General features: G+C 37.0%; 2 protein-coding genes across 2 annotated transcripts; both read right to left on the reverse strand.

The window, feature by feature from the left end:
• Positions 1-229: 229 nt before the first annotated feature.
• LOC117417642 (NADPH oxidase organizer 1-like) lies at positions 230-4,519 on the reverse strand. Its single transcript, XM_034029797.3, has 8 exons — positions 4,411-4,519; positions 4,038-4,118; positions 3,842-3,917; positions 3,070-3,250; positions 2,447-2,652; positions 2,140-2,256; positions 1,907-2,024; positions 230-1,789 (listed from the first exon to the last, which is right to left on the reverse strand). Exons 1-8 carry the CDS (start codon positions 4,474-4,476, stop codon positions 1,117-1,119), a joined length of 1,518 nt encoding a protein of 505 aa, XP_033885688.2. The 5' UTR covers positions 4,477-4,519; the 3' UTR covers positions 230-1,116.
• Positions 4,520-12,227: 7,708 nt separating this feature from the next.
• Positions 12,228-19,180, reverse strand: LOC117417850 (glucose-induced degradation protein 4 homolog). Its single transcript, XM_034030236.3, has 6 exons — positions 18,803-19,180; positions 18,196-18,255; positions 17,172-17,279; positions 16,915-17,016; positions 16,287-16,417; positions 12,228-14,215 (listed from the first exon to the last, which is right to left on the reverse strand). Exons 1-6 carry the CDS (start codon positions 18,989-18,991, stop codon positions 14,152-14,154), a joined length of 654 nt encoding a protein of 217 aa, XP_033886127.1. The 5' UTR covers positions 18,992-19,180; the 3' UTR covers positions 12,228-14,151.
• Between the last annotated feature and the right edge of the window lie 101 nt (positions 19,181-19,281).

A 19,281-nucleotide genomic window follows, 5' to 3' on the forward strand; every position in this document is an offset into this window, starting at 1 on the left:
TCCATTTTATAATACAGAAATACAGAGGGTCTCATTAATATTGGCGTCTTGTGGAGAAAAAAAAAAAAATATTACTGGGTCTGGCAATTTTTTTTATTTTTTATAATTAACTTTTTAGGATTAGCCTTGATCACACAATCAGCCATTCTATATACAAAAGTGTATTATGCAAATTTGTATAAATTACATCAAGTAACTAAATATATTATTTAAATGAGCAGATAAAAAATACCAAATAGTAAAACTACAATTTTACTTATGACTCTGTCATAGGTGTGACTGTTTTCAGAGAAGTTTTAGTTGGGGTCTGATGTCATCTGGTCATTTCAATGTACTAAATCAAAAAAGGTTCTGAAACCCACGACTGGCTGCAGGGCCAGTGTGAGGAAGTAATATTTACATAGATGTTTCCACACTTTCAGCTATGACAACATTTGGATTGCCTTTTTGATATCAGTTAAGTGTTACAGGAATATATAGTCGAAACAACATTAAGAAGCTTTCCGAAACCAGAAACCATAACATATATCAAAATACTGTCACGAAAACTGATGATTAAACCAGGCATTTTAAATATTAGGATTTTATTGCAGAGTTTGTATCACAGTTGCAATTGTTGAACAGATGTGTGGACGTTTACAATCACATGCTTTTCAAATTATACAGGTTTTAGAGTTTTTCAGTCTGTACATAAAAAGACCTACTTATTAAAGGGTGCATATAAAGCAAACAGTATTTCCAGTATGGAAAAACTATAGGACACATATTATTCATAAAACTTTTACCTTTAAAGAAAGAGGATATCAAAAATATCAGTTTCTAATTTCAACTTTGTTAACATGGAAAAGTAAAATGTGTTATTTAATAATTATATATAAAGTAAGTATTTCTATATAAAAAAGGAAAATATTTCATATAACATGTTGAAAAAAATCCAACTTACAATGCAATTTATTACATCCATTCTCATATTACTGGTAAGAATTACTTGGGGTCAAAAGCCAAGAAGGATATCTTGTGTATCTTACAGGTTTAAATATAAAGTAGACATAATTCTACTACTTTTACTTACAGTTTAAGCTGCATATTTAAATAAAATTCCCGGAAAAGTTTATTTTAATAAAGTTGTGCCACGGTGGGTTTGGAACCCAGGAACAATGGCATTGCCGCCCTCTTGGTGATTGTCGTGCATCGGGACAGTATTTCCTGGGCTTTGGGCCGTGGAGGCACCTTGGGCATAGAAGAGCTCTTGAAGAGGTTTGGATCAGAGTTGCTGTTGGGTAGCTGTTCCGCTACACTCAAACAGTCTGAACCGCGCCTGTGTGTGATCATTGCAGGTGGGGTCCTGCTTCTCTGGAGCTGCTCTGCCATGTCTGCTTGACTCACGCTGAGGAAATCACTTTCTGGTGACACTGGAGAATTTCTAGAGGAACTTGAGCAGCTGCTGAAATTCAAGCTCTCTTCGCTGCCGTCGCTGAGGCTGTCAATCCTGCTTTCAGTCTTTGCGGAACTGCTTGCATCTTGGTCGTTGATGGTGATTGCAGGGGGCGGAATGCAACAAAGAGACCTTGATTTCTGTCGGTCCAAAGGCCGAAACTTCCCTTTGACAACTGGGTAAGGCTGGAGTGATGTATGAGAGCGGCTGAGCTGAAGATTTTTAACAGCGCAAAGGTTTCCTGGGGGACTTGCAGGTCTGTATAGATTGATAGATTGAATCTGGAATTTCTGGTGAGGGTTTTTGTAGGGCTGGAGATACATGGAAGGCACATATCCAGCTTTTCCATTGTACCTGTGGGAGTCGGGAGACAAGACATGGTCAGCTCCTTGCACATGTATTTATCCTTCATAAAATACTTGTATACACCACATTCATTACATATACCTCTATATTAAATTGAACTCTTACCTAATTAACCACCAGCCATTGTCAGACTTCTGTAGGACTTCCACAACCACCCCGATGTTTACTGACAGTTCGTCAATGTTTTTGGCTTCATAACCTCGGGCTGCATAGTACAGCATTCCTATAACCATTCAGAACACAATACAATTAGCAACACAAAACAGAAGCACCGCCCACAAGACCCAGTGCACTACAGTTTGTTTTGTTTAAGCAATCAGTTCAAAATCAACGCTCACCTTCTTCTGGAATGCCATCAGTTGTATCATCATACTCTTCTGGGTCACAGCATTTCTCCAGATATGGAGCTGGGAACCAGGCTATATGTTTCTCCTCATTTTCCACCAGCCACCATCCTTCAAAGGAAACGCAAATTCGTTTTAAGCATACCGTATTATTAAAACTGTACTGTATGTATTGTTCTTTACGACAAAGTTGTATGTAGCCATTTCAGGTTTTTCTTTGTGCTTCAGTTCGGCTTCAGTTCACTCTTCATGAGCTCAGTAAAGTCTGTGGTAATCTAGTTATTGTATATGAGATATCTACCTGCTGGATCTTTGATGAGAACATCCACGGTTTCTTCAACGTTGACTTTGAAAGGTCTGTTCTTGGTGTCCTTGGTCTCGTAGCTGGCCACGCACCGGTGTGTTTCCGCGATAAATGGCTGCGTGATGTTCCCTGCACTCTGTTGTTGTTTATCTTCGCTCATGTCTTCCGCATCCCCCTGGTCTTCAGACGGCATGATGACAATGCTATATACACACACACATAAAAAAATAACATTCATTTAGAGGTAATAATAAGAAAATATATAGTCAGCAATAAGATTTTAATTTAATGCGTTTTTGTTTTATAGAGGTGTTTCATTTGACAAATCGGTGAAGGTATAGTGTACCAAAAATAAATAAATAAATAAAAAACACAAAACACTAGTGTAAAACATCCCATTTATAAAAGTCAGTTTCTTAGTTCTCACAATAGAGATACACATAAATGTTGATTTCTGATGTGATGCAAGTTTTTCTTATTTTTTCTCATCTCTAATTAGGTTTTCTACATTTTGTATTTTAGTGAAACAAGCGTTGCTATATATAGGGACTACATCATCTTTTAAATGTTTTACAATGGTGGTTACAATATCAGTTCGTGACAATACTAGTGCACTGTACCTGTTTTTAGGAAACGAAGGCTCCAAGTCGTGATTCTGCGGTATAAAGAACTGGATGACGTCATTGCACTGGGAGATCTTGGGCTCCAGTTCGATCAATGCTGTGAAGTACTTCTCCAACAATTTCAGCCTGAGCATCGATTTAGAAGGGGCTTTCTTACGCAGGGTCTTCAGAGGAACATCTGAATAAGAACATCAAATGCCGTTGATTAAACAGACCTTAAGCTAGTAATGCAACCGTTGTAAAAACCACCTTTTTTATATTCCGCTCTTCTCTTCCTATTGTTTTCTTTATTTTTATTTTCTTGTTTTAAAAAAAAAAAACGAAAAATGGTTTATAGCTAAGCCGTATGTATTTAATATATCTAATACTGGTGCATGTGCACCAATTATCTTATTACGGTCTTAAATTATAATCATTTTTAAGAACAAAAATGCATGGGATGTGTATTGTCAGCACGTGTAATGACATTAGATTATTTAATTTATATTATCTTAAGGTTTATCCTTTTGATGTTTAAGGTTTGAATCATTACCCAATATATAATGGTTATAGGTCCTACTGTTGATTAAAATAAACAGTGACTGCCTAGTCAAAACTGTATGTATCTTACTTTTTTTTTTTTTTTTTTTGACACATTCAAAGTCTTGAAAATGCATTTTACATCCAATTAATAGTTAGGAACCTGGCTGGTATCAAATATATACATTTCATATTCTTCGTATTTTGCGGAAATTTTGCCATTCATTCATCAACTCAACACTCAACTTACCTTCAAATTTTGGAAGAACTTCCTCCGCCTTTTTGCCGAATCCACGGCCCACGGGAAACTTCTTCTGAAGCTGCTTCTGTTGATTTTATAAAAGGAAGCGACATATATAAATATATTAGAACAACGTGTTCAATCGGGTCCGTTTCATTGCTTTCGGTGTTAAACCAAATGAAATGTTGTGTGTAGTATTACTCACGTGCAGTTTTCTGAACTCTTCATACTTTCTGTAGACAATAATGTCATTCTGATCTGACCACAGGACTGATGTCATAAATATCTGAAATAAATCAAATACATATTTAGAAGGAAAAAACAACAACAAAGTAAATACATGTGTCTAGATTTTATTATGAATAGTAATATCATACATTATTATTATTATTATTATTATTATTATTATTATTATTATTATTATTATTATTATTATAGAATAGAATAGAAAATGTATCTGTAAAATGTCAATAAACAAGTAATAGATAATGTGTATTATTATGTGTCAAAATATTATTAATATATAATTTAATATAAATATATTTTAACAAATATATATATATATAATTGTTTCTTACTTTTTTGTTTTTGTTCTGCATAACTCCGATGAGTCTTACGTGTACAGGGTACCTCTGGTTACTCATTTTTGTGTGTTTGCCGCGCAGCTCCTCAGTTGTTGCTTTCTGATTCTCCACTTCAGCACAGAACAGGTGCAGTGAAGTTTATAATAAAGCCATCCGCCAATCAGACGACAGGGCGGGGTTAAAGGGAAGAAACACCACCACCCAAGGTTGATATCGTTGGTCAAACTTACAACAGGAAACACACAGCGGTGGGACATTGTGAAGCACAACTCTACTTTACATATTTAATAATGAATAATGTGTGCAGGTTTACTGCTTTACTGGCCCCTATAACTAATCAAGACATATGCGGTGCCGTTGCATGGGCAATTTCCCCAAATTAGACAGTGCTGTTTGCTCCACTTAAAAGTTATTATCACTTACTGAAACCGTGCAGCATTTTCTGTGACAGTATCAAAAAAGAATCCTGTTGTCATTTGGGCTACCTTTTAAGATACCAGTAATTTGTATTTTTATAGGGTGTATGCGTATAGATTATACCAAGCCCCCTGGTTATTTGACAGGGGTAAGGCATATGCTTTTTTCAGTTTATTACAATGCACTTTGTGATTGTGGTCAGCACTGAGAGCACCTTCATTCTTTTTTTTCTTTACTTTGCATGGTATGGCTTTTTTTTTTATAAGAAAAACTCCATTACCAGTAAAAGCAAAAAGACCAACTGAAAAAAATCCCCAACTACACCCTATAATTATTCCGAAACTAACTACTAAGGCTGTATAATTACTGAATGTAGACAGTCTACATTTTATGGGCCAGTAGTTGAAGAAAGGGAGTTGTTACAAGGAGGTTCCCTGTTCAATCCCGGCTCAGCCACTGACTCGCGGTGTGTGACCCTGAGCAAGTCACCTAACCTCCTTGTGCTCCGTCCTATACGGGTCCTAAACTTGGTTTATCTGGGTTTACAGTGTATAAGCTCAAATGCCTCGACAGAATTAGAGAACCACAAAGCATCTCAAAATGAGGGAATCAAGAGGAAATGTTGTTTTTATATTCATAAACAATAAGATTAGGAACACGCTCCAAAGATATTGATGGTTCTGCTGCTAATATTCATTCCATAGTCTTCCTCTAAAGCCTCATTCCTGTAATAAATACAACTTGCTGGGGGGGGGGGGGGGGGGGACTTTTACATCCTGATGTAATTCCTCCAGGTGTGCAAACCTAATCTGTGTATTGCTGTCAACCGACCGGGAGTTAACTGGTACTGACACATCAGGGAAACCTGACTTTTTTTTCTTTTTTGTTCTCTGCTAATGTTGTGGAGATCGAAACCACGCTTTCCTTGTCCAAGGTCATCTTTGATAAACAATCATATGAGCACACGTCAACACCCCAAATGAAAATTCCATCTGCCTGATAAAGATGAGTGCACACACTGACAGACTCCAGCTAGTATCCACTGCTATCATTTCGACTTCCTTCTCGTTAGGAGCTGGCTAAAAGCCCAATTTAATTAAATGGAAGAGTGATTTGATTTGCTTTATTCATTTAGTTTATTAATGATGTCATGTGGCAGTTGAATAAAAAAAAATGGAAGCACGTAATGCTATATATATATATATATATATATATATATATATATATATATATATATATATATATATATATATATATATATATATATATTATTGTCGACTTAATACAGTGACTTGTAACATTTGCTATCATCATACTATTCCTGTTATGTATTGATTATCTATGAAGGTCTGGGTTGCAGGTTTAGATTTCTACATGTACGAATGTTAAAGTTATATATTTGAGAATATGTTTGCATTATAAGATCGCAAGTATGATATTAAAATTACATTTTATAAAAACATATTTATATTTTAAAAAATCGTTCTCTCATTTTGATTATCTACTAATTTTGCTTTGATTAAAAGAAATCAAAGAATTTGGCACATAACGGTGCTCGCTTTTCTAAAAAGACAAATGCTATACATGATCAGTCTCAAACGAATCAAAAGTTGTTCCACTGCACTGACTTAACATGGTACTCGTTCATTTTTTATTTCGCTGGAGGAACCATTCTCCAGTTCTTTCACGTAACTTATTTATTTTTCCTTTGGCTGCATTTGAAACTTGTTCCATTGTTCTGGACTGAGTGGATTCAATTTGCAGTCTACACCAATACAAAGGGAGTCTCTTCTCTGAGCAAAACAATCGAAAAGCAGCGTCCAATTGAAATGGTCGATTCTTTACATCCTGCAGGCAGCAAGCCTTTCATGACACATTTTGGAGTAAAGAAGCACTTGGAAATTCTCGTGTTGCAAACATACATTTCTGGTGTCCCGTTTCGGGTCCAGCCCACATTACTGAGATCTGTTTTTGTTTTTGAACACTAAATGCTACTTGTCGAGTCAATGCTAAACGCTATTTAATTCGCTATGTCAATCATAACTGCTCAGATTTTCCGTATAGTTTCCAGGGAATTGAGGCGTGCGCTGAGTGGGAGGTCTTGGCTAAGTAAAAATGTAAAAGGTCACTGACAACCAACATCATTTTTCAATTAGATAGCTACAATGAAACTAGATACAATTCCAGGAACTAACATTAGCAACGTCACATGAATGTTATTGCCCTAAGTACTCAACATGCAGTGATTACTGTACTGTGTAAGTATAGAGCAGGGCTCTCCTTTGACTGTAACACATAATTAAAATCCAATCTAACCATGACCTTTGACTTTCTTTGATCATTTAAGTAACTCATGAAGCATGTTCTGTTTCGGAGTTAGCAGCGACGTTATTTGCTATAGGGCAGTTTGCTATATGCCATCTTTATGAGCTATATGCTCCATCATGTCTTCCACTTTTTGAGATCAGGAATAAAGTCGGTGACGGTTGATGTAATTGCTACCGCTCAGTCTCAAGGCCTCGTCGTGGGCATTCATTCATTTTTTGCCAGTGATTATATCAATGACAAAAAATTACATTGCATTCTAGTATTTCTATAATATTATGCTATTATATCATGATAACTCAAAGGGAAATATCGGATATGGTTGTCACAGCAAGCGGAAAACGGAAGAAATGAAACACAGCGAGACAGGAGGGATTCACTTGTGGAAACTATTAATATTGATGATGCCCAGGTACAATTATGTATACCTGCTCTAAAGAAAAGGTACCATAGATTTGTGTAGGGCTGTGCTGTGCGTTTCCGGGTTTGCAGCTGCTGTATAAACTCATCGTTGTATGGTGTTTCCCTTACCCCACACCCCACACCCCACACCCCACACCCCTCATCCCACAGTGGCAGAAAATAGTATTTAAGATGGTCTACAGTGTTCGATATATATATATATATATATATATATATATATATATATATATATATATATATATATATATATATATATCGAACACTATATATATATGGAAAAATAAATGATTAGGCAATGTTATAAGCCTACATGAAAATCAATGGACTTCTTTTTGTAACATATGTTCGCCGTATATGCAAATGTTGGTATTAGTTCGGCAAAAACATTACACTTGCAGGCTGGTGTTGACAAATTTGTCTAGATGAAAGCAAGACGCAAACATGTTATTTAAAACTATGCTACATATTAATACTTTTGACATTCACAAAATTGTGCTGAATATTTATCAATTTATGTCCATTGGTTTATATTATACAAAGTGTCATTCTTTGTGGAAAGCAGGTGAAATGTATCTAACTTGAGTCAAGGCTGTATATATCAAACCTGTTGAGATGTATTCGGATGGACGCTCTGAAATTGAGTTAAACTACATACTTACCCCAGGCTCTTTTTGTAAAGCCCATGCATGCAATGCATTACTATATATTCAATGACCTGAAATAAGAGTAGTCTAATGTCCCTGCTGCTGTAAAACGTCTACTGGGATATCGGAAGCGGATAGCAGACCAATGCGGTTAGCATTAAGGCCTTTACCCACTTTTAAAACACAACATATTCAGTGAAAGCGACGACTTGCAATGCACGTTTTGAATACTTTATTTTGTATTTTGTTTTGTGTTATTTTTATCCTTTTAAAAATAGCAATGTATATCTCTTGATGTTACTCACTGTTTTGTTTGTTGAAGCTGGCTGGAAGTGTGAATGGACTTTTACACTGTGTCAATATTTGAAATAAATAAACCAGCTCTCCAAGCCTTTTACACTGAAATATTTGAAATGGATAAATATTTGTGGTTTTCCGGGTAAAGGGTTAATTGTTTGGAGGGGGAAAAAAGTGGAAAATCCCTCAGTAATTGCCCCCAATATACTGGAAAAATGCCTACGTGAAGTGTCAGGTACACATTGTCTCACGTAGCCACACTCAGTTTTTTTGGTGTATACGTGTGTTAACGCGCAAGCCTAAGCTTACCAGGAAATGTATCTGACCACTCCCTAATAGCATCTATAGCAGTCATTGCTTGCATCTGTTTCGGGATTGTCCCTTTAATTGAAACAAATAAAACACAATTGGACACTCTCTTAGACACAGACAAGCAGACACATTCACACAGGTTAAGTAAATACAGGTTTATTTATTTATTTGTTTTGTAGAAAAAATATTTAAAACACTGTATCCAAATAAAGATCTGTATATAATACTATTTTATGTTTTGATTAACAGTAAACATTTAAGAGCAAATCGGCCACGAAGGTAATTAGAGAACAATGTTAAAAGAAAACAGAAATTGTCCATTAAACTTGGCAGATGGCGAAAGTATGAGGACAGGAAATACTCTTGACTCTTTTCAAGTGAAGACATACGTCATGTCCAGTTGACGCTTTCTTTTTCTCCTCTGTCCTAGTGAGCAAATCTGATGGGACTACGAAGATGACAACAAAAATATGATTCAAATAACGATCGAATATAATAATATCATTGCGTGTATTCAATATATAATACATCAGAGCAGTGGGGATAATGTAATCATTTGTCTTTTGAACCTCCAAAACTGTTGCATTGACTCTCTGGGCTTCATTATTCCATCTCCTGCTGAAAAGTAAAAAATGACTGCCAGCGCATACCAAATAAGTAAGACACTGGTCACGTAGGCACCTTAATTTTGAGTGCTTGTTGCCAGAAAAACTACAATTGTAGTGTTGGTGTGAGTTGAAGTGTTGGATGAAACCGATTCCTTGTTGCTGTAATGTTCTTCCAGGAAGTGGATGAGTTCTGGTAAATGCATTTGTATTCATTTAAAGAGTGAGTCAACGATTAGGTGAAGGAGCCACACCACTGAAGCGTGGCAGTTAAACTCGTTGCGTCTCAGTGACGTCCCAGGGATTCCGTTTTTCCCCCCTTTCTGTAAATGTTCTACCCAGGTGATGAACCTCGCTTGATATGGATTCCAGATTTTCACACCAAATATGGAAGTTGAGAGAATTTAAAACCAAAACCACAGTCGCGCAATAACCTGAACGGTGAAACAATTGTATACAAATCGAGAGTTAACCAGATTACAGCCAAATGCAATTCGAAACTTTTATTGGAAGCTAGCAGCGTAGGACTTGTGATGATGCAAAACCATGGCAGTTATCGTGTTCACCATACAGAATGGGCCAGGCGGCCACAGGAGATAAGCGCATGAGTCCCCCCAAAAGTGTTTCCTTCCATCACAATTTCCTTCTATCATTTCCATGATAGAGAATGGGTATCCATAACATCAGAATACAAAGTATGTTTCAGAGACCAACATAGAAATAGTAAATGGTAGTTAAAAAAAAAAAAAAAAAAAAAAAAAACTGCCTATTTATAGTAAACCAGGAAAAACTACGTTATGATAGAGAATGGGTATCCATAACATCAGAATACAAAGTATGTTTCAGAGACCAACATAGAAATAGTAAATGGTATTAAAAAAAAAAAAAAAAAAAACAAACCCTGCCTATTTATAGTAAACCAGGAAAAACTACGTTATAAAGTAGTACCATGACACATTTTGAAAACAATTCTGACCTTACATAACATAACTGGATGTGGAATGACTCATGGTGTTGTATTTGCAATGGACTACATAAAAAGTGTCCACCTACGTTGCCTGTGCCTGTAGGTCATCTTTCCTTAGCATTAGCGTTAAACATGCACCATGCAAACCGCACCAGTTTAGACAAAGTGAAAAAGTGTGCACTGGAACAACAGGCTTATTAGATCTGTGAAATAAAATCTTGGGAGAAAGTATTTTCAGACTCTAGTCACATTACAGAAGCCATTAGCCATTTGTTTCTATAGCCCATGTTAACAAGGTGGTTCAACATTTTTTTCTAGACTTGATCAGGTATTTATGGTTGTCTTCCAAATTTGGAAAATCTTATTTGGGTGTGAAGCAGACTATAAAACAGCCGCTTGTCATGTGATCTGTCTGTGTACGTTTCTGTGTTCCTGGAACCCAATTTCTATTAATACAAGACAGCTGTCAGACACAATACATTCCACCAACTTTTGATTACCTCGATGTTGGTATTGTTAACCCTCTTAAAATATGTTGTTGTTGGATGTCTGCTATCACTCTGAGTGGTTCTAAGTTATCCTGCTTCAATTTTGAGCTATAATATTTCTATAAATCTGTATCTGGCTTTGTTTGGAGCTTGTCTTAAAAACAAACACAAATAAATAAATAAAAACTATTGCAGGGACTGAAGACTTTCTGATTCCCTTTGAGTTATGTGGGAACCTGATCTTTAAACTTTTCCAACCCAACCTTCAGATGACTGGTAAAGGCAGACAACTCAGTACTGGAGCTGCAATTACATCATAGTAGAAGAGACTCAAAATACACAAGTTGTAGAAGTTGCATACACTGTTTAACTCAATTGATCTGGTCCACTTACTTCCTATGCAAAATAAATTCAATCATTTGTACTTTCACATACAGCATTATACTTTAAGCATACATCTGTCCAAAGTAGAGTATCTAAAATGAAATGAGTCACTACAGTGTTCTTTCTGACAGTTCAGTCTTTACAACAAATCACACCACTCTGCACAACATACTGCAAGGCTTAGTGATAACAACACTTTTTGGCTTGGTTCTCATTTAAGTGTTTGTTCAAGTTTGTAACAAAAAACAAACAAAAAAAAACAAAGAAACCCCCCACACACCGAGCGGTTTTAACAAAATTCCATCCAACAGTTTAATTTCTTACTAATAATAAAACCCACAACAGAATTGGTCTCCATGCAGATTCCTCCAATAAAGATCGAAACTCCTCTCAACATGGCAATCGTAACTTTTCTTTTTTCTTAACACTTGCATGTCATTTTACACCAAACTCTCTCAAATCTCATTTAATCGTGTTTCTTTGCATCGTTTTAGTACTTGTATTTTGATTCAAATCAGTTATTGGCTTGAATAATAAAGAAAACAAATCTATATGAGTGTGTATATGTATATATATATATATGTAGTAGTTCCATATTTACAAGAGTATATATTTTATAGAGTAATTTATGCATTGAAGAAAATAATTGTTCCTGTATACATTTCATTTCTGTGAGGGTTGGTAAATTACACCCTCAGTACCAGACTGCCACAGTACAGCACTTTCAAAGTTCATTCTGATCAAGCTGTTGGCTCTAGGGATGTGATATAATGCCGCAGGAGAGTATGTGTAAAGGTTTAGAGTATACCCACTTACAATCTGAGTCCAGGCTACCTAGATTAGCCACCCCATTTAAAAAAAAAAAAAAAATGAAATTTTCACAAGCGCCCAAAACATCCCCCACTTCTGCAATTTTAAAAACATAATAATGTGTTGATTTTTGATTAAATTAATAAGCATATAGTTGGACTGTGTCGTGAATGATATGCAAAACACTTATCAGTCTGCTCAGATGTGACAAAGCTTAAAATGCATCAATCTGTCAAACTTTATTTTTTTTAAATCTCTAGCCTCTATATATACACTTTATTTTTGAACACCTGGCAAACTTATTGTCTCTGCTGTCACCTGTTAGCAGTCAATATAAAGAGGCACTTATTCATCGATTCTTGAGGTAGGTACAGCAGAACTTAACTTCCACCTGCACTAGCTTATAATAAGAAAAAGGGGAGTAGGAGTTGTATCTATCGTTTGGGTTTCTGGAACATTTTGACAATTTAACAAGATGCAAAAACATATACAGGAGAAAATGTGCTTAAATTCCTAATACCTCTAAAATGTTATGAGCTTAGTTTAAAAGTAACCTTTAATTAAAAAAAAAAAAACTCAGTTGATTGGATTGTATATCACATTCAGCCATCTTTGTGAATGTACTGTAATCATTCAAAATAAAATTAAGGCAATAGGTTTACAGATGAAAGATTGTGGAAATAAACCATAGTGTGCCAATGTTAAGCACACAAACCCATGCAAAAGTGGACATGTTTTGAGACATCTCCATTGAAGAACTGAATCTCTACTGTGCTATTTAAATGTGATCTGATCTTCAGGCACACCTCTAGGTATCACATGTATCAATTAAAACAGTTCAGGGTTTCCACAATTAAAGAGGCAAGAAGCATAGAAATACTGCAAACCCCCACATTCCTGCAAACTGTGCTGTTCGCTAAAACACTAAGAATTGAGAGGTATTGATCATGAGGGTATCTCAAGCTATCAGTCACCACTGCGGAAAAATATATAGGGCATCATCGTAGGGGAACATACAATAGCTGATTAGTGTTTTAAATAAAATGGGTTTTGTAAGGCAAACATTTAAATTAATACCTTGCCTTGATACCAGTTTCTAAAAATTAATTACGATAAATCAAACTATGCTTAAAGGAGCAGAAAATATCAGTATTCCCGCAGTGATTGTAAGCATTACATTGCATAGATGAAACGTAAAAAACAACGAAAAAAAACTCAGCAGGGGTCCGAGAACCTTAAAATGAATGCCTATATGAACTGGTCACTGGTGATTCTTTTCAGATTGTCAGCATTACACCTCAAAAGCTTTTCTTTGTTTAAAAAAATAAATAAAATAAGATACATAACCACCACCATCATACCATGATTTCCTGGATAGGCAATCTCTGGTCATTTCAAACAGATCACAAACATAAATGGGGGAGGGAGGGTGGATACATTGCAAGGCCACAAAGCTTCTGAAGCCTCTACATGGTTAAAATATCAGGGAATTATTTGCAAGCCCCAAAATTAGTGATGAAGGTTTCTTGAAAAGCAAGCCCTGCCAAATTTATTTTCTGAGCAATAATGAAAAAGTCCTTAAGGCGCAACTAAGATAGACTGCTTTGCAGCCTTAACACATTTGGCGCTAACTTATAATATAAATGTGTCATGCTTTTAAACATAAAAAGTTAATTATTCCCTGACGCAGTCACAACTAAAAAGTGCAGAGAGAACAGAAGACTGTTTGCACTATTCGCTGCTTTTCCTTTCTTTCTTTTCTGTTATGGAAAACAACCGAAGGACCCAAAATCTATACCGGAGAGATTGCAGGAGTGTGCAAATAAACAAAAGTAGCTTTAAAAACCCAGATAAAAAAATAAAACTGCCCCGTCAATCCTGGTTCTCACATTCCCACCCGGTCAGTCGTGCACGAAGCGCTCCTCGGAGATCATGCCATCTGTCCTTCAGCACAAAAGACTGGCATGTCATTTACCATGAATAACAGTTTGTTTACATTATTTTCATAACAGTCCTGGAATATGAACATCCCATTCTCTGCTGATGGTCCGACACTGCCGATGTCACCGGAACTCATATATTGGGGCACTGTGTTCAGTAACGTGGGTGAGGTTTAAGGACTGGTACCTGTGGAGGTCAACGATAGAGGCATCAAGGAGAGTAGACAATGACATTGCTTTAAACAGGTGGAGAATTTCATAAAAACAAATGACCAACAGGACAGCATTGCTTATCATAAGTAAACATAATTAAACATTGTAACATTGACACTGGAAATATTTCATGGCACCTGATTTATGCACAGTGTCTAAAACAAAAGAATCATAGACTGCAGTACATGTATCAAATTTGAAAGAAATAGTGTTTCATCTCTATGATCACGAAACAGAAAGTCCCAATTAAGTCTGTTGTTTTTATATGCAAAGATATTCCATACTTAAAACTTGATTAAAGAGAATAACAGTATATATAGCTTTCTGTCTCCAATATCCAGACCCCAATATTAAAACAAATATATATATAGTACTGTGCAAAAGTTTTAGGCAGGTGTGAAAAAATGCTGTAAAGTAACAATGCTTTCAAAAATAGACATGTTAATAGATTATATTTATCAATTACCTAAATGCAAAGTGAGTGAACAGAAGAAAAATCTAAATCAAATCCATATTTGGTGTGACCACCCTTTGCCTTCAAAACAGCATCAATTCTTCTAGGTACACTTGCACAAAGTCAGGGATTTTGTAGGCATATAGTCAGGTGTATGATTAAACAATTATACCAAACAGGTGCTAATGATCATCAATTCAATATGTAGGTTGAAACACAATCATTAACTGAAACAGAAACAGCTGTGTAGGAGGAATAAAACTGGGTGAGGAACAGCCAAACTCAGCTAACAAGGTGAGGTTGCTGAAGACAGTTTACTGTCAAAAGTTATACACCATGGCAAGACTGAGCACAGCAACAAGACACAAGGTAGTTATACTGCATCAGCAAGGTCTCTCCCAGGCAGAAATTTCAAGGCAGACAGGGGTTTCCAGATGTGCTGTCCAAGCTCTTTTGAAGAAGCACAAAGAAACGGGCAAGGTTGAGGACCGTAGACGCAGTGGTCGGCCAAGGAAACTTACTGCAGCAGATGAAAGACACATCATGCTTACTTCCCTTCGCAATCGGAAGATGTCCAGCAGTGCCATCAGCTCAGAATTGGCAGAAAACAGTGGGACCCTGGTACACCCATCTACTGTCCGGAGAAGTCTGGTCAGAAGTGGCCTTCATGGAAGACTTGCGGCCAAAAAGCCATACCTCCGACGTGGAAACAAGGCCAAGCGACTCAACTATGCACAAAAACACAGGAACTGGGGTGCAGAAAAATGGCAGCAGGTGCTCTGGACTGATGAGTCAAAATTTGAAATATTTGGCTGTAGCAGAAGGCAGTTTGTTCGCCGAAGGGCTGGAGAGCGGTACACGAATGAGTGTCTGCAGGCAACAGTGAAGCATGGTGGAGGTTCCTTGCAAGTTTGGGGCTGCATTTCTGCAAATGGAGTTGGGGATTTGGTCAGAATTAATGGTCTCCTCAATGCTGAGAAGTACAGGCAGATACTTATCCATCATGCAATGCCATCAGGGAGGCATCTGATTGGCCCCAAATTTATTCTGCAGCATGACAACGACCCCAAACATACAGCGAAAGTCATTAAGAACTATCTTCAGCGTAAAGAAGAACAAGGAGTCCTGGAAGTGATGGTATGGCCCCAACAGAGCCCGGATCTCAACATCATCGAGTCTGTCTATGAAGAGAGAGAAGCAGCTGAGGCTGCCTAAATCCACAGAAGAACTGTGGTTAGTTCTCCAAGATGTTTGGGCCAACCTACCTGCCGAGTTCCTTCAAAAACTGTGTGCAAGTGTACCTAGAAGAATTGATGCTGTTTTGAAGGCAAAGGGTGGTCACACCAAATATTGATTTGATGTAGATTTTTCTTCTGTTCACTCACTTTGCATTTTGTTAATTGATAAATATAAACTATTAACATGTCTATTTTTGAAAGCATTCTTTACAGCATTTTTCCACACCTGCCTAAAACTTTTGCACAGTACTGTATATTATATATATATATATATATATATATATATATATATATATATATATATATATATATATATATATATATAATCAATCCATCTGAATGTGACACCTCACCATTCTGAACTTCTGTGGTAGTAATAGCCCTCGACGGTAGCTGTGGATTTCTGGAAGCAGATGTAATAAAACCCTGCAAAAGAAGCACCACTGATGTCCTTGATTGTGTGATCGGGGACTAAAAACTGTTCCTATGAAATAAAATAAAATGGAGCATTACACAACAGCACAAAAGGAGGAAGTAACTCACCAAATGAAATAAATAAAAAAAGAACCTTTCAGTAATCTTTAAAAAAATGATCTTATCCCCCCCCCCCCACACCCCCTTCAAAGATGCCCTGAATCAAATCTTCTTGTTCTTCTGCAGAGCTTCTGCAAACAGAAACAGAGATCCTTAGAGCTGACTCATTTAAGTTTAAATTCTACATTACGTATTACCCATTTATGCAGAAACCATCAACATTAAACTGATCTTGCCCCATCATTTTCTAGCAGTCATCAAATCTTCAGTGTGTGTAAAAGTGTAATACTTTTATTTTCAAAACCTTCAATTCCTTTTAGGGTCTGCCCAATGTTAAAAGTCCCACCGGCGACCTGGCCCTTTAAAGTAGTTTATTGCTGGTTCTCAAGTAAACACTGCCCTCTACAGGATATGCAGCGAAAGTACACAGGCAGAAACTGGAATTACCTTCCACCTCATGAAGACGTAGTCACTGTTCTTTAGTTCTTCATAGTCAAATTCATCAGAGTTAAATGTTTTTGCATATTGATAAAAAGCCTGAAACTTCCCCTAAAAAAATAAAAAATAAAATTAGATTAGATGATTTTTTTTAAATCGGTTATCCATAAAAACATTGGTTTATGTTAGATGCAGACTTTCTTGCAGAGGAGAAAGGAGGTGGAGGAAGGATTCAATAAAAAATATGCAATAATGAATGTTCATACCCAATGTTTACGGTCTACATCCTCATCTGCGTCCCATTTCCGTGTCAAAAAAGGATGTTTTTTACTGATTATTTCCCCTGCAAAAAACGTGGTAAGTGTTGGGTACTCCTGTTAAGACAAAAAGTTTTAAAAACTGGTTTGAAAACCTTTTGCGCAAGATGCATATGTGGTTTTTTTTTTTTGACCTTATGACTTAAATTAGAAACACTTAAATTAGATTTTATCTGGGTTAGAGGGAGATTAACTATTTTCTGTAGCTGTTTCAAAACAAAGGGAGTTCCAACAGAATATGAGAGGGATATACACTACAGTATTTCATAAGAGTTAAGCGTTGGGCTTTTCTAAGCAATAATAAGATATTATAGTATAGAGTGACAGTTACACAGATCAGATAATCCTGGATGATGGAACTGCAGTATCTCCTTAGAGGACAACTCACCTGTTTATTTAGTAAGATCTCAGATACAACACTCTGCTTTAATAGTGTTAATAGATTCTGCACCTCCAGATATATTCACCCACCAATACAAGCCCAACGCTCATTCTCCAACTCCCATCTAGCTAAAGACCGATTGACATGTATGTTTACCAGCTGTGAAAGTCACATGAAATTGTACAAACACATAAAAGTACGGTACACAAACCCCAACGGGTAAATCCCTCTATTGTGGTTTTCATTAGAAAAGGCAATGCAGGACTATGACAAACAATTAGTCCCCTGAAAGGCACAGAACACAGCGGACTCGTCTCGGTGATGTCGGTTGCCATGGTGCATTAAGAATCTAGGTAAAAATCATACATTTTGTCGTGTTTACTTCCTTTAAATTCCCTACCCAATTCAAATCATCACACACCACTGCTACCCACCTACCAATCAGGATGAATGAAGATCAACAGGAAACCTCTGTTCTTGCTTTTAATGGGAAATGTGCAATGGAGGCCCAAGTAAATGTAAAGTGACAGAGCAAAAAAATACCACAATCCAGTACAGTTTACAGTTTCTGCAAATCTCTCAGCATCTCACCTCAGTAAGTCCTTTGATCTTCAGGTACCCACACAAATAAGAGTCTTCCTTGGTAACATGCTGAACGTAAAGAAAAAAAAAAACATTATCTTCACATCACACACGCATGACAGTGCGAGGTTCAATCCAATAGCCAACCAAATAAATTGCTAAGTGATTTAGTTAGATTGCAATTGTCCCTTGTACTTGCATTGTGGTGTCTAATGTCAATACATATTTTTACAGGAGGCATCCTAACATCATGAACAGGATCAATCTACAGTACTGAATCATACACTGCTGCACATGTGAATAATTATTTATTTATTTATTTATTTTTAAACCAAAGCCTCTAAAACTGTATCTAGTTCTTCTAAAATGTTACAAAATTGCAGATTGTCCTTAATTATGGTGCAACAAAGTAGGATAGGCAAGACTGTTTTTACATTAATAAACAATATTTCGCCTCCCAAAAAAACTGGTGAGGTATACCGAATGCCAAGTACTTCAACATGCACGCTAAATGTGTCTTCCAAAGAACGTGTCGTTACTGGCATGGGTACTGTATATGATCATAAATAGCAGGGTAAAAATGGGGTCAGCCAAAATTAGACCTGTCCCAGCTTACCTGCAGAACTACCTCCACATCGTAAGAGTTGCCTTTGCTCTTCTGGTGCCCGCGGAACTTGGAACCGCTGTAGAGGAGTGAGGTCGCGACACCAGGCTGCTGCGTGTTGATCGGGGGCGGTGGAATAAGTGAAGCCGAGGAGATCAAGGCCGCAGATCCGTTGCTGCAGGACTCAGTGCGGACCGGCATTATTATTCCTCCAGTACTGAAGCCCCGAACACTGTCGACGCTCTCAGGTGAGCAGCCGAGAGAATGGAGGGGGGAGAAATTGACGAGCCGGCTCACAGAACTCCCCAGGCCGCCAGTATCTGCGTTACCAGGGACCGCTATAACAGCAACATCCTCCCACCTGATTAGTCACGATGACGAATCTAGCAATAAACCTTTTCATTCATTGGCTGGGTGGCCGAAAAGTATCATGGGAGTTGTAGTTCTCAATTTCGCAGTATAAACTCGTCCTAACATGTGGCGTTTCAGGT

Source organism: Acipenser ruthenus, chromosome 13 (genome assembly GCF_902713425.1).
Source record: "Acipenser ruthenus chromosome 13, fAciRut3.2 maternal haplotype, whole genome shotgun sequence".
Classification (NCBI taxonomy): Eukaryota; Metazoa; Chordata; class Actinopteri; order Acipenseriformes; family Acipenseridae; genus Acipenser; species Acipenser ruthenus.